At 39.2% G+C, this 14,815-nt stretch overlaps 1 protein-coding gene across 4 annotated transcripts in view; it reads left to right on the top strand.

The window, feature by feature from the left end:
• The first annotated feature begins 3,824 nt into the window (after positions 1 to 3,824).
• NEK3 (NIMA related kinase 3) overlaps positions 3,825 to 14,815 on the top strand; it is a 34,095-nt gene continuing 23,104 nt past the window's right edge. The window contains exons 1-6 of one of the 4 annotated variants that reach the window (XM_020970000.2): positions 3,825 to 3,953; positions 5,863 to 5,921; positions 6,493 to 6,674; positions 11,716 to 11,809; positions 11,905 to 12,002; positions 14,169 to 14,252. In XM_020970000.2, the coding sequence (XP_020825659.1) occupies positions 6,558 to 6,674; positions 11,716 to 11,809; positions 11,905 to 12,002; positions 14,169 to 14,252 (393 nt within the window). In that variant the 5' untranslated portion in view covers positions 3,825 to 3,953; positions 5,863 to 5,921; positions 6,493 to 6,557. Of the gene's footprint in view, positions 3,954 to 5,859; positions 5,926 to 6,492; positions 6,675 to 11,715; positions 11,810 to 11,904; positions 12,003 to 14,168; positions 14,253 to 14,815 lie in introns of all 4 variants that reach the window. The other 3 variants (XM_020970001.2, XM_020969998.2, XM_020969999.2) reach the window with 3 other exon arrangements.

Raw genomic sequence — 14,815 nt, 5'->3', positions numbered from 1 at the left:
AAAAGGGAGAAAAATGATCGTGGGGTCAGCAGGGATTAGTAATTAACTGGACAATCAGGGATATAAGAAAATTTCTACAATGGGGCAATAATTCTAGCCTCTCATCTTTTAGAAGTGATCCTTCTAAGAGTGAGGCTCAACAGAAGAGAGGGCAAGATCTACAAGGCAGTAATATAGAAAATTTGGAGGAAGGAACACAAAAATAGGTGTTTTAGAAGGAATATAGGGAAATTTTTAAAAGTAGGAATAAAACAAGTACGAGGACTTGAATCTAAGAATAAAAGTCTAAAATAGAGAAGAGAATGAGAGGAATCCTTTTTAGAAAAAGGCACAGAAAATGAAAACAAATGGAAGAAGTAGAGGAAGGTTTCTCTTTAACAGAAAAAATGAGATGAATTAAATGACTAGATAAAAGGAAGAAAGAAAAAGGAATTAAGCAAAATTCCAAAATTAGGGAAAGGGATAGAAAATGGGAGAGGGAGTTTGAGGGTGAGAGGAAAGAAACTATAAGAATAGGGTTGTTTCAAAGTAAATTAAGCCAAAATAACTGGAGACAAAGTACAAGATTTACAAAGGAAGAAAAATAACATCCTAATTCAGGGGAAAAAATAGAGAAATAGAGGGAAATATACATCTAATTCGTAACTTTAAATATAAGTAGATTAAATAATCCAATAAAACAGGGAAAAAGTGATATTCAATAAGAAAACAAAATTCCAGTTGCTTACAAGAAACACACCTGAAAAAACAAAGACAATAAAAATAAAAGACTGGAATAAAGTTTGTGCATCAGTTGAATACAAAAAAGCAGAGGTTGTCATCATGCTATTGTTCAGTCATGTCCAACTCTCCATGATCCCAAAGACCATATTGTCCCTGGGGTGTTCTTGGCAAAGATACTGGAATGGTTTGCCATTTCCTTCTCCAGTGAATTAAGGCAAATAGAGGTTAAGTAGCTTGCCCAGGGTCACAGAACTAGTAAATGTCTGACTCCAGGCCCAGTACTCAATCCACTGAACCATCCAGCTGCCCATCCTGCTACTAGACAAGAGCAAAAACAAACATTTGCAACATAAAAGGAGATAAGGAATCTACATTATACTGAAAAGAACCATAGACAACAAATCAATATCAATATTAAAGTTATATACTCCAAATGCCTTTGCATGAAAATTCATAAAGGAAAAATTAACTGAATTACAAGATACAGACAATAATGTAATAGGAGCAAGATATTTTAATCTCTCAGTTTTGCACAAATCTAACAAAGATAAAATGGAAAACAAAAAATTGAATAATTTGCTGGAAAAACTAAACTAAGAGACTTATGGCATCTTCCAAATGGGGCTGCTAAAATATACATATTACTCAATACCATATCAGTCAAGTTAGTCAAGAAACATTAAGTGCCTACGTACCAGGCACTATGCTAAATGCTAAGGATACAAAGAAGGGCAAAAGATGGTCCCTGCCCTTGAGGAGAAGACCTCACAATCTAAGGGAGACAACACGTAAATTACTATGAACAAACTATATTCAGAAATAAATAGATAATCAACAGAGGAAAGGCATTGTAATTAAGAGGTAGGGAAAAGCTTTCTGTGGAAGGTGGGACTTTTGCTGGGACTTGAAGGAAGCTGAGTGGGATTGAGACCACTTACCCAAATAAAAACTCAGAGGTATCTCCAGGTAGAAAACAGAAGGTTTTATTCTAGCAAGTCAAGAGAGAGAGAGAGAGAAGAGAGAGAGAGAGAGAGAGAGAGAGAGAGAGAGAGAGAGAGAGAGAGAGAGAGAGAAAGAAAGAGAGAGAGAGGGAGAGAGAGAGAGAGAGAGAGGGAGAGAGAGAGAGAGAGAGAGAGAGAGAGAGAGAGAGAGAGAGAGAGAGAGTTGGACATCACCTACCCACAGCAGACTAGAGTAGTGAGGCCTGGCACAAACAGCAGCAAGCAGTTATATAGTCTTAGGCAAACCACTCCAAAAAGCCCCCCTCCCCACTTGTTTGTCTCACTCTCTTTATCCTCATTGGCTGAGGCAAGAGACCTCACAGTCTATATTTAGAACCCAAGAGATACATTTTACTCAAAACTAGCTTGGGAGCTAGAGGATTGCCTTATATGGTAAAGTTAAGGCACAAAACAACAGAAGGGGTGGTTACAAAACAAGGGAGGGGGCGGGCAGCTGGTGCACAGCCCCCATTCCCCAAAAACGAAAGTGAAACTTAGGCCTAGCTCATGCTGAAGCCTCACTACATTTTGGAGCATAGCTTACATTTCACATGAGAAACTTTCACTTGTCCCACACAAAGCCAAGAGGTAGAGATGAGAGAGAACATTCCATGCATGGGGGATGGCCAGTGAAAACGAGTTGGGAGATGGAGTATCTTGTCCGATGAACATCAAGAATGCCAGTGTCAAATTTGATCCTGGACACGACAGAGAGTCACTAGAGTTGAGTGAAGAAGGTGATGGTCAGACCTCTGACCACTGAGCTGAGTGGATGATAGATTGGAGTGGGGAGAGACTTGTGGCAGGCTATTGCAATAGTCCAAGTATGAGGTGATGAGAGCCTGAACTGAGTGGGGAGTGTCAGTGTTGGGAAAACTGGGAGGCTTTCAGGTAGAAATGAGGTCAGTACCTTAATTCCATACCATATCCCCACTATACATCCTATACAGTATCCTATTATTAAAGATCATAATCATTAAAAAGCAGATCATATACCTTTTGCAGATGAGCAAAAAGATATATTCTTCATCAAACAAGGGAGAGAAGCAATTACAAAAGATAAAATAGATAACTAAAGTGAAACTGGTGGCCCAGGTCAATTCTACATTACCTTCTTCTCTTGAATCCTGTGAAAGATTTTGCCCTGCCAAACCTCAGCCTTGGATCACACCCACCACAGCTGCCTTTTTATTCACTACCCTATTTTTGAACTAGTCAGCTTGTCCTATGTGGGACAGAGGCCAGATTGCCCTGTGGGCTACTGCTCAGTGTTACTGCAGACAGAGATCATTGCAGAATTCCTCTATGATCTGCCGGGACTCAATGGAAAAAAATTTTCACCCACTATAGTTTGGTTTCTCACCTGAGCGTGGAGGGGTGACATTTAACTATAGGATTAACTCTACTGGAGTCCATTTTCTGTAATTTCATATTAATTATCTTGTAAAGAACTCGTTTGTACCTAGATGTTTGCATGTTGTCTCCTCAGTGCTGTGAGCTCCTTGAGGGCAGGGACTGTCTTTTGTCTTTCTTTATATCCCCAGCTCACAGCACAGTGCTTGGCACATAGTAGGAACTAAACAAATATTTATTGCCTGATCCACTCATCTAATTGAACAGGGGTTCTGATCGTTCCTACTGCATGAAGTATTTTTTTACTGGTAATAAACAATTAAAACATTCAACAGCAATGCTACTGTAAAACTTCAGCTGTTATTAGGAACACACTAGGTATATTAAGGTATTTGGTATTTCTGAGCTGCAACACAAAGTAATTTCTTCTTTTAGGCAATTGGGGTTAAGTGACTTGACCAGGGTCACACAGCTAGTAAGTATCAATCGTTTGGTCTAAGGTCGAGTTTGAACTCAGGTCCTCCTGACTTCAGGGCTGGTGCTCTATCCACTGCACCACCTAGCTGCCCCAAGTAATTCCTTTAAACAAAACACCAGCACCGAGTTCTGTAGTCTTTCTAATTCAAAGACAACTACCCTCCCGCTTTTTTCGGTCTCTTTGTCTTTGACCCAAGAACCAGAAAGCCAATTCGTCAAGGGCCCGGCCGCCCTAGAATCCTGCCTGTATTATTCACCGGGGTGCCTATGTTCCCGCCTCCGCGCCCTGTTGGCAGACCTGGAGGAGTCCCGCAGCTGGGGAAGGTTCTGCGTGAGCGCTGCCAGGGGCTGCCGGGTTGCCGGCTTGGGGGAAAGCTCGGGGGCTGCAGATGCATCAGGGTATATAATGACTACTTCCCAGGGACAGTGGGGAGGGAGAGCTGAGCCAGAACGGACTAGGGCCCCTGGAGCTCCCTAGGGAAACAAAGGGCTGGAAGCTCGTGTCCTGCACTTCCTGGCTGGGCAGGTCGATGCAGCCAACCTCCCCCACCAGGTCCGGGGTTGCTGTGCAGCCGCTCTCCAGCCGTCCAGCCCTGCCCCACCCCCTACTCCTTGCACTCCCTGCTAGGGTCGGGTGAGTCCACTCCCACCCTGATCCTCCGCACCTATGCGCCCTTCTAGACTCGGCCTCAGTGTCTATATGCACAGCCGAAGTGAAACCCCAGAGTTTTGGTTTTGGTTTTTTAAAAGAAAGTAGTACTTGGTGTATTGGGGGTGGTCCCCCAAAACAGAAGGGTAGGATACCGATGCGTAAGTTTTCCTAAACAGCCTTGAGCGTTCAAGGTGGTCACCTCAAACAACTATATAGCCCCGCTTTGAGAGGTAAGGTACAGCATTCCATGCACACAAGCGGATCCTAACCCTTCTCCATCTTTGCAGGTGTTTATTTGCTTTTGCAATTTTAAATTTACCTGGGTGGTGAGAGCATTTTGTAGAATGGGAAGAGTTGGGTTTTTTCCTTCTAAAAATACAAAGCTCCATGATAAGAGAAAAGATTTAAAGACTGAGGAGGGAGTGGGTCATTTAGCCTTAAGTGCATTGTAAGTGTCTTCAGATATTTGAAGGACTGCCTTGTGGAAGAGGGATTACATTTATTCTGCCTAATTCTCACTGGGGAGAATTAGCAAATATTGGGAGAAGTTACAGGGGGAGCAAATATTCACCCAGTCAGAATAAAGAAATTTCGAACCACTTGATTCCTAAAGACAGTCCTGGTGAGGGGCTGAAGGTGTCACTGGGGATGTTAAAATCCAGCCGCCTTGGGAGCCGGGCTTCCTTTACTGTGATGTTGGACTCATGACTTGAAAGCCTTTCCAAGCCTAGATTCTGTGATTGTGAGTTGCATATGTCCTCATTCTAAGGGTTGAGAGTGTTCCAGTTGAAAGCTCGAGGTGAACATTGGAGAGACAGTAATGGACATTTCCTTCTGACTATTACTATTTCCTAGAATTAGATCTATTGCTGCTTACCCCTGGAAAACCTAAACAAGTTAGCAATCTTAATGTGATGACTACCCACCAAAAATCAAAGGTTATCAGCCAGCATGTCGCCGGTGATCGTTGTTCATTGATAAGTTTGCCGCAGAAGAAATGATGGCAAAGAAAAAAAAGGATATGAATTTAAAATATATATATATATATATATATATATATATATATATATATATATATATCTAAGAATGAGGGAGACCTCAGAACAGAATTTAAAATAGCTTGTTTATTCCTTCATTTGCCTAAACTTTACAAAATCAAAGATGAAACCCTTTGGGATGGAATCTTTTAAAAAAGATTTTACATAGGAAAGTTCTACTGGTTGGCTGATTGGTCCTTAATTAAAAAAAATATATATATATATATATATGTGTGTGTGTGTGTGTGTGTGTATATATATATATATATATATACACATGCATACACACACATATATATACACATGTATATATTCCCAGCTAATTTCTCTAGGTTTAGTGCACATTACTTCCCTTTGTACATCCTATGTTTTAGCCAAATGACTCTATTTGCTATTCCTGAACTTGGATTTCTATTTCCCGTGTCTGTTCGTTTGTATACCAGTGCCTGAATTGCCCCCTCTCCTCCTCATCTCAGCCTGTTAGAGTCTTGTGGGCTCAGTTTATGTTCCACTTCCTGAGGGGAGGCATTCCTGATCTCCTTCTTGTTCATACTCTTTCCTTCCTCAAATTAGCATGTGTATATACCTGACCTGTTTATACATTGTTTTTCTCCAGTAGATTGGAAGATCCTCAAAAGGACAAGAGCTGCTTTTCAATTTGCATATTCCAGGCATCTAGTAGGTACTTAATAAATGCTTGTTGGATTGGGACTGGGAACTCCTTATACCATTGAAATCATAGAGCCAGTACCTAGCAGCATCCCTAAATTCTAATAGAAAATAGATCACATGAAATAAAAAATTAAAAAATTCAGCAACCTTAGCCTCGAAGAACAGTGATTTGCATTTTACAACTTTTTTTTCCTGTTATATTTAAAGTTTCTGTAGCATTTTTCTTCCAGACAATTCAAGGTCCCTTATAAAAGGGATCATGTTGCTGCTATTCAGCTGTATCTGACTGTTTGTGACCCCATTTGGGGTTTTCTTGGCAAAGATACTGGAGAGGTTTGCTGTTTTCTTCTTCAGCTCATTTTATGTATGAGGAAACTGAGGCAAACAGGGTTCAGTGAAGTGTGAGGTCATATTTGAACTCAGATCTTCTTGACTCTAGGCCTGTCAGTTTATCCGCTGTACCACCTGGCGGCCCAAGAGGGATCATAGTTTCCCATTATTTGTTTCTTTAAAAAAAAAATTAACCTGAGTGCTGCTGGTTCTTATGTTTTATTTTTGTTTTTGTTTTTTAATGTAGTCTGTAGGATTTGGAAGACTAACTTATGAAAGATAACCTTCACCAACATCAACTGAGGCTTCATTATGGATAACTACACAGTACTGAAGGTGATTGGGGAGGGCTCCTTCGGCCGGGCTCTTTTAGTTCAACAAGAAAGCAGCAACCAGAAGTATGCGATGAAGGAAATAAGGCTTCCCAAGGTAACTATTTCAGAAATTAACTCTCACTGTATCATCAGATAATCCCTAGGCTTATGTTGAATCAGATTTATATGTATAGACCCAGGATGAGCGTCAAGGTTAAAAAATGGTTTCTGTATGCTGTTTCTTTAAAATGATGAGTCATCATCCTTGATGTAGATGGTTACAATGTCGCCTTTGCACCACCAATGAAGAGACCATCACTGTTGGTTTGCTCAGTATGTCCACTTGTGACCAAATGAAATTTCAGCCATAGCAGGAAACAAAAATGATCAGAACCCAAGAATTCCCTGACAATAGTGAAAGTGCTTTGAGAACCAGATTTTGTACTATATAAATGTGACTTGCTGTCACTATCCTCATCATTATGTTGAAAAGTTAAGGGTAGGATTAATATACCTATGCAAGTGGTGCCTGGTCAGACAGAGAAAGCCTAAGGGAGGCAGCATGATGTACCTTAGTGAAGAGAAGGCACTGGACTGAAATCAGGAGCCGTGGGGATGGGTTCCTCAGCTCCTGCCCTTTTCTTTGACCTTGGGGAAGTCTCTTTGACCTTAGGGAAGACACTTTCCCCTCAGTAGACCAAAGTTTTCTGATTTTATAGAAGGGGCTTGATTTGATAATCAGAAAGTCCCAATTCAGTTCTTAAGGTTGATGATTTATGAGAAAGAAGAAAACAGGATTGTATTATCTGAGATGGAGAAAAATCATAGTGACCCCAAAGAGACGTAGATGATTTGATCTCGCTGAATTCAAGTGGCTTCATTTTCTTCTCTTTCCCTCTTTTTAAAACTTGTTTTTATCTGGAAAATAGGATGCAACTCTTTCTTGTACTGAGGCAAAGATGGGCTTTTAGCACAGACCTCTTTTCGCATAAAGCCTGACTTTGGTCAAAGGATAAGCAGAATAATTGAGGCATAGTGAAAAATCCCACACACTGGGAGCCAGAGGGATCAGCTTCCAATTCCATTTCTACTTACTAGCTGTGTGACTTTTACAAAGTAATTTTAACTGGCCTGGTCCTCATTTTCCTTAGCTTTCAAATAAAGATGGGCAACTAAGGTGGCCCAATGGATGGAGGGCCAAGCCTGGAACGAGGAAGATTCATCTTCCTGATTTCAGATCCAATCATAGACACCTACTAGCTGTGTGACCCTGGGCAGGTCACTGAAGAGTTTGCCTCAGTTTCCTCATCTGTAAAATGAGCTGGAGAAGGAAATGGCAAACCACTCTAGTATCTCTGTCAGGAAACCCCCAAATGGGATCATGAAGAGTCAGACACAACTGAACAAGAAATAAAATGAAGATATCAGCCTTAATGACCTCAGAGGTTTCATTTAGCCCTAAATGTATGATCCTAAATTCCTCAAATTTCACATAGCATTTGTGTTGCATGCCAAAGGCATTGTGATGCTTTACAGAGTAAATCTCAGGCCTCTCACCCAGTAGGCATTTGAGTAAAAATTCTCATTTGAACAGGCCCAGTCCCCAAAGGGAGGTTCCCTTCCCCTTTACTTACATTTTGATACTGTTGTTGTTCAATCATTTCAGTTGTATCTGACTTTTTGTGACCCTTTTTGGGGTTTTCTTGGCAAAGATACTGGAGGATTTGCCATTTCCTTCTCCAGCTCATTTCATGGATGAGGAAATTGAGGCAAACAGAATTAAGTACCTTGTTCAGGGTCACACAGCTAGTAAGTGTCTGAAGCCAGATTTGAACTTGGGTCTTCCTGACTCTAGGCTGGCCCTCTATCCACTTCACCACCTAGCTGCCCCTACATTTTGATATGTTCCATAACTATTTCTGGGGCCTTATTAGTGAAAAAAGCTCCTTTGAACTGGACCAGGCACAGTGTGCTAGTAACAAATGAAAAGAAAAATTGTCCAACATTGAATGGTTATGGACATAAATAAGGATAATTCACAAGAATTCCTAAATTCTTTACCTGGATATTTGTGAAAGTTTTGGTAGTTTTCAAGTGTAATGATTCCTGGAAACAACATGTGAAAATAATCTAGTACTCCATTAGATCTGTGATCTCATCAATGTAGGTGTTCCCTGCAGTGATACAGATGACCATTTTTTGGTGCTGCCTGTCCTGTGTCCTGACCTTTCAAAAGTTTGCTGCAAGAAGTCACCCCCCCAAAAAAAGAGGTTACCCAAGACACGTGCTGCCTTATAGCATCACCCTGTTGTGATCTTGGAATGGGTAGGCAGGGAGAGAACTTAGCTGCTCTCTATAGACTTTGTCCTGATATAACATGGTGGCACAGTTTGACCCATAGCATAAAGGAATTAGGGGATATGGGAAGAATTTTATAATGGTGTTTTACTCTACTTGGATTTAAAATATTTATCTAATGATATATTTTATTGGAATTCATAAGGCTATTTAGAATATCAAGAAATTTCTACTTTAACCTTGTTATAAATGCCACTATGCAGTCATTGCCAGATTCATAATGGCAAGATAAAACTATAGGTTTTACATCTCACTCCTAAAAAGATATTAGAGTACTTTATGGGAAAAAATTTTTTTTGAACATGTTTTCTTCTGTACGTGGTTTCTGCATGTGTCCTTTTTGATATGTTGTCTACAGCACTCTGTAGTGTCCAGCTTTGATGTATTATCTACATCAAAGAAAAAGACCAGCAATGTGTAAAACACAAAATATGGAATCCTAAAATCATTTATGTTGCTTATTGGAATGCATTTCTATACATGGCTATATATGTACACACGTATGCATATGTATTTTGGCATATACTTATAGTACCTGGGTGGCACAGTGGATAGAGTAAGAGGCTTAGAATCAGAAGCCCAAATTCTTTCTCAGCGACTCAGATACTTTTCAGCTTTGTGACCATGGGCAAGTCACTTAACCTTCATGAGCCTGAGTTTTGTCATCTGTAAAATGGGGAATAATAGCACTTATCTTCCCAGGGTTGTTGTGAGGGTCAGATGAGATAATATAGGCTGTCTCAAATGTCTTAGTGTTGTTTTAGGCTTTTTTTTTTCCAGCCAAAGACAAAGTTTATTAGAACATCTGCCATATCAGGCAGACTCTTAAGGAGTCTGAACGTTGGTAAGCAGTGGCTAGATTTTAAGAATCTGAGCAGTGGTTAGATTATAAGAATCCCAGCATCTTAATGGAGACAAGATGGACCTTATATACAGAAAGACTTTGGGGGGGATCTAGGAGTGACCAAGTAGTCCATGAGGTAATAGAATTACCAAGGGTGGGAAGTGGCCTGGGGCCATAGAGAGGCAAGACAATGGAGGGGAGATTGGGTGTAGCCACAATAAAAGGCCAGTTGCTGGGATTATAGCCTCAGGCTTGGCCATGTGAAAAAATCCAGGGTTTTTCCTTTTTGGGGTCTAGATCCCATCCTCATCATTCCCCCCTCAAACAAATGGGACCCTAATTCTTTTAGAGTAAGGGGTGAAGGTCTCAGCTTCCGAACCTGCTTCCTGCTGGCAAGGGGCATAGAGCTGTCCCTGCCTTGAGGGGGTCCCAAAGAGGAGGTTGACTGGAAGCAAGCACAGGCTGCATCCAGGGAATGATGTGGGAACATTGGCTGGTACTCGATGTTTGCTACTAACTGTAGGTGAGTGGCCCATAGTCTGGAAGACACAAATCTGACAGAAAAAAACTGCAGAGCCCAGATATAAAGCAGGGACTAGATTTAGGGCCCAACTTTGAGAGGATAGAACATCCTTAGCTCTGTTTGGATTCAGATAATTCAGTTTTCCACCCATGCAGCGTCAAATCCACCTCATAGCCAGACTCAGGAATAGCCAGGTGGGTAACATTCCTTTTCAAAGGAACATAATGGGGAAACTGAGCCAGGAGGATCCCATCATAGACTGAGGCTAAGATTGTCCTCTCAGCTTTTCCCAATGCTGACTTCCCACCAGTATCACCTTCTCTGAGTAGCTTGTGGCATTTCTCTCAGATGGTGGATTATTGATTATCGATGGATTATGACCCATCAGACGACTCAAAATAAAATCCTATGAGCTTTTACCTCAAACAGCAAGTTTTGCTAATCACAGTTTAGGAAAAACTTTTCCAGGATTTACATCTCAAACTTAAATTTGTCCTGGTGTAAAAAGCCAATCATTATATTATTATTATTATCATTATCATTATCATTATTTCCTTTCCTAATTATGTTGTGTTCAAAATTGCTTTATGTTTTTCTGAAAACACAGTGGTGGCTATTGAAGAGAGGTCCCCAGAGGTATAGTGTGATGGGTGAATCATATCTAAAGCACACAATTTACTCCCAGACTTGGAGTCAGAGTATCAGGCAGCGTAGTATAGCAACAAGAGTATTGGTTCTGGAGTCGGAGAACCTGGGCTCCAATCCTACCTTTTGTGCTTACTTAGCAGTGACCTCCCTGGGCCTCAGGGTCTCATCTGAAAAATGAAGGGTTTATACTTGTCTCTTCCCACTCTAGGTCTGTGACCTATGACCCCTTTAAGTTCACCCTTCCTAGGTACGTGACCATGGGCAAATCATTTCATCTGAGCCTGTGCCCTCACCTGTAAAATGGGGATAAAAATATTTGTACAGCCTGCCTCATGGTGCTTTTGTGAGGAAAGGGCTTTTTATATCATGAAACACAATATAGATGTGAATTGTAATTTTATTATGCAGGTCACTGAGCACTTACTATGTTCAATTCATAGGAGACCAAATGAGTGGATTTGTGTAAAATCACTTAAATTAGCCTTGTGTTTCTAAACTAGTTAAAGAATATAAATGCATTATATGAGCAGTGTCCTAGGAGAAAGAGCATTGACTATGGTGTTGAGAGACCTGGGTTTCCAATCCTTACAATGATATTTACTAACTATAATGAGTCATTATATCCCCCTCTGCCTCAATTTCCTTATCAGATAAAAGAGGATAACCTACCTTAACACAGTTGTTGTACTTTATAACTGTGGATTATCATTATTGAACATTTTGTGAATGTATTCATAGAATTTAAAATTTTAAAACTTAAAATTTTAAAACCGTTTTTTCCAGTCTCTTTCTGATGTAAAGAACTCTAGGAAGGAAGCCGTTCTGTTGGCTAAAATGAAGCATCCCAATATTGTTGCCTTTAAGGAGTCATTTGAAGGTAAATATTCATTTATTTTGTTCTTGCATAGTAGTGTCCACATTTCTGATATTGTTTATAGAATAATTAACTAACAAATTTAAAATTTTTCCAAGCTGATGGACACCTGTATATAGTGATGGAATATTGTGATGAAGGTGATCTCATGCAAAAGATTAAACATCAAAGAGGAAAATTATTCCCTGAGGATATGGTAAGAGATCTGCTTTCTTAAACATCTCTTTTGCACTTAACTTGGCCTCTCTGTATACTATGTTTTCACTCTGATAAGATGCAAGCTCCCTGACAGCAGCAGGATGTATATCTTGTGTTCTTTGTGTACCAACATCTACCACAGTGTCTTACACATAGTAGGTACTTAATAAATGCTTAGATTGATTTGAATTAATCAAATTTTCATAGGACAATATATTTAGAGCTGGAAGGGACTTCAGAGATCATCTAGTCCAACACCCTCATTTTACAGTTGAGGAAACTGAGGCTGAGAGCGATTAATTGACCTGCCCATGCTCACACAGCCAGTAAATATGAGGCAGGATTTGAACTCAGGTCTTCCTGACTTCAAGTCCAGTGTCCTGTCCACTAAACTATCCATGATGCCTTCTCCTTTTCATAAAAATTTGTAAAATTTGGAATGTTAAAAGTGAAGTAGCATTAGTGGATGGACTGAAACCATTTTAGAAGGACTCATTTATATATACATTTTTTTTCAGAAAATATTAGCAAGTAGAATTTATATAAATTTGACAAACCTGATATAGACATTAGCATTGTTTCAGAATTATAACTAGCATATGTCACATATAGTTTTAAAAACATCCCTTGTTTTGTGTTTTACTGACATTTTAAAAAGTAAACATATTTTTATGTTGTTTTGCTGGCTAAGTGAAACAGGAGGCCAGACATTTTGGTGTATGGTGGTATCCATTTCCAGTCTTCTCTTGCTCATTTTATAAACCCTACTATTCAGTACACTTAACTTTGAATTTGACAGTGGGCAAGTGTTCTTAACAATTAGTACTTATTGTCCTTTTGCTTATACTACTTATAGAAAAGTGTATACTTAATTCTTTTATTTAAAAAACAGCCTAGAAAATTGTATTTTGGTACACAGGGCTTAATTTGATTAGTTGATAATGCTTTTCATTACTGTGAGTAGTGATAAAGAACACTTCTTTTTTAGGAAAATGTCATATTAGTAGTGTAGATCCTATGATGGCTGTATTCAGTGACTTTTGATAAATGAAACTCAAAAGAATAAAAAAGGAAATCAGTTAAATTCAGCTTATATTTGTCATATGGTATGTTAGAGCACTATAATGTAGGAGGTTTTATAATATAAATCGTCATAATATGAAAAAATGCTAACCTCAAGAAATCGGTGATGGAAATGATCATTAAACTCCCAAAATAGCAATGAAATTGTATTTATCACATTTGTGCTGTGCATTTCATATTATAAAAGTATGGTTTATATTTATGTGAATGCTAATACCAAATACATATCTCAAAACTACTTGGATTTGGTTGAATGAAAAAAAAAGGCTTGAAATGAAATAGTGATTGTCATCACATGTAAAATAATCATATATGAGTTTGTCTCTTTTATTCCATGTCTGAATATTTTAATGGATGGACTGTTTAGTTTTCTGACATATGGTGATGACAAAGCATTGTGGCATAGTGAGGAAAAAAGCATTAACTCTGTAGACATGAGACTTGTGTTCAGATCTTGCTTCTGACATTACCTGTGTGACCTTGGGCGAGTCTCTTAACCTCCTTGGGCATCAGTTTCCTTTTCTGCAAAATGAAGAGTTGGACTAGATTCCTTCTAGCATCTAGATCCGTGATCCGATGTTGATGATGGTGGTGGTGGTGGTGATGAGGATGATAATGATGGTGATGGTGAGATGATGGTGATGAGATGATGATGGTGATATAATGATTATGGTGATGATGGTGAGATGATGATGATGATGATGATGATGATGATGATGATATGACAGTAATGATGATGAAATGATGGTAATGAAGATGAAGATGATGATGCTGTCTGGTTCTCTGATTTCGTTGGCGGAGAAATTCCCTCATCGATGGAGATCAGTACCTGTTCTGCCCTCATAGCTCTCTTTGATTGCTCAGGGACAGTGAGAGGTTACAGCTGGTGTGTGGGTCTGGAAGCCGTATATTTCTGTCTCTGAAGTCAGTTCTCTACATCATCATGCCTATTATCATATTTATGCTTTGATAGTGTTTTAATATGCTCAAGATCTGAAAATACAACATAAGTGGATTTTAAAAAAATTCCTTAAATAAAAGGTACTCCGTGAACTGGATTTTAAATATCTTTTCCTCACAGATACTTCACTGGTTTACACAGATGTGCCTGGGAGTGAATCACATTCACAAAAAAAGGGTGTTACATAGAGATATCAAGTCCAAAGTGAGTGAATTTTTTTTTTAACTAAAACAATTTTTTAATATTTTTTCCTACCTGGAAATGTTAGTCTCTTTGGGCAGCCTGTGGACATGATGTCATTTATTTTTACAAATATCTGCCTGCTTATAGATGAACTTGGATTAAACATTTTAGTTGAGCATGTCACTCATTAAAACAATAACATTTCCTTGTATTTGGGTACTACTCTTAACTTTCCGAAGTGCTTTCCTGTCTCCCAGCTCAATTTATTCTCAAAACATCATTGTGAGGTGGGTAGGGCAATAGGTAGTATTCTCTCAACTAAGACAAAGAAATGTCTCACCTGGACATTAGTCTTCCAGCAACCTCAGCCATTCTAAACATAAAGCCCTTATGTTCTGCTCTGTAGATGAGGGCTTGCTTAGAGCCTGTAAACTCTTATTTTATGTGTAGTGTTATCAAGGTTGATTATGTTTTTCTAGCTCATAGCAAATCAAAAGTAGCAAGTTTAAAGAGGGAGTCTCTTCATGTAATAGTCCAAGATAGCTATTACTTATAAGAACATTAAGGAAGGCCATGAATTAATA

The sequence above is a fragment of the Phascolarctos cinereus genome, unplaced genomic scaffold, assembly GCF_003287225.1.
Source record: "Phascolarctos cinereus isolate Bilbo 61053 unplaced genomic scaffold, phaCin_HiC Scaffold_726;HRSCAF=1367, whole genome shotgun sequence".
Classification (NCBI taxonomy): Eukaryota; Metazoa; Chordata; class Mammalia; order Diprotodontia; family Phascolarctidae; genus Phascolarctos; species Phascolarctos cinereus.
The sequence above is the reverse complement of the archived record's forward strand: the minus strand, read 5'-3'. Positions and strand labels throughout refer to the sequence as shown.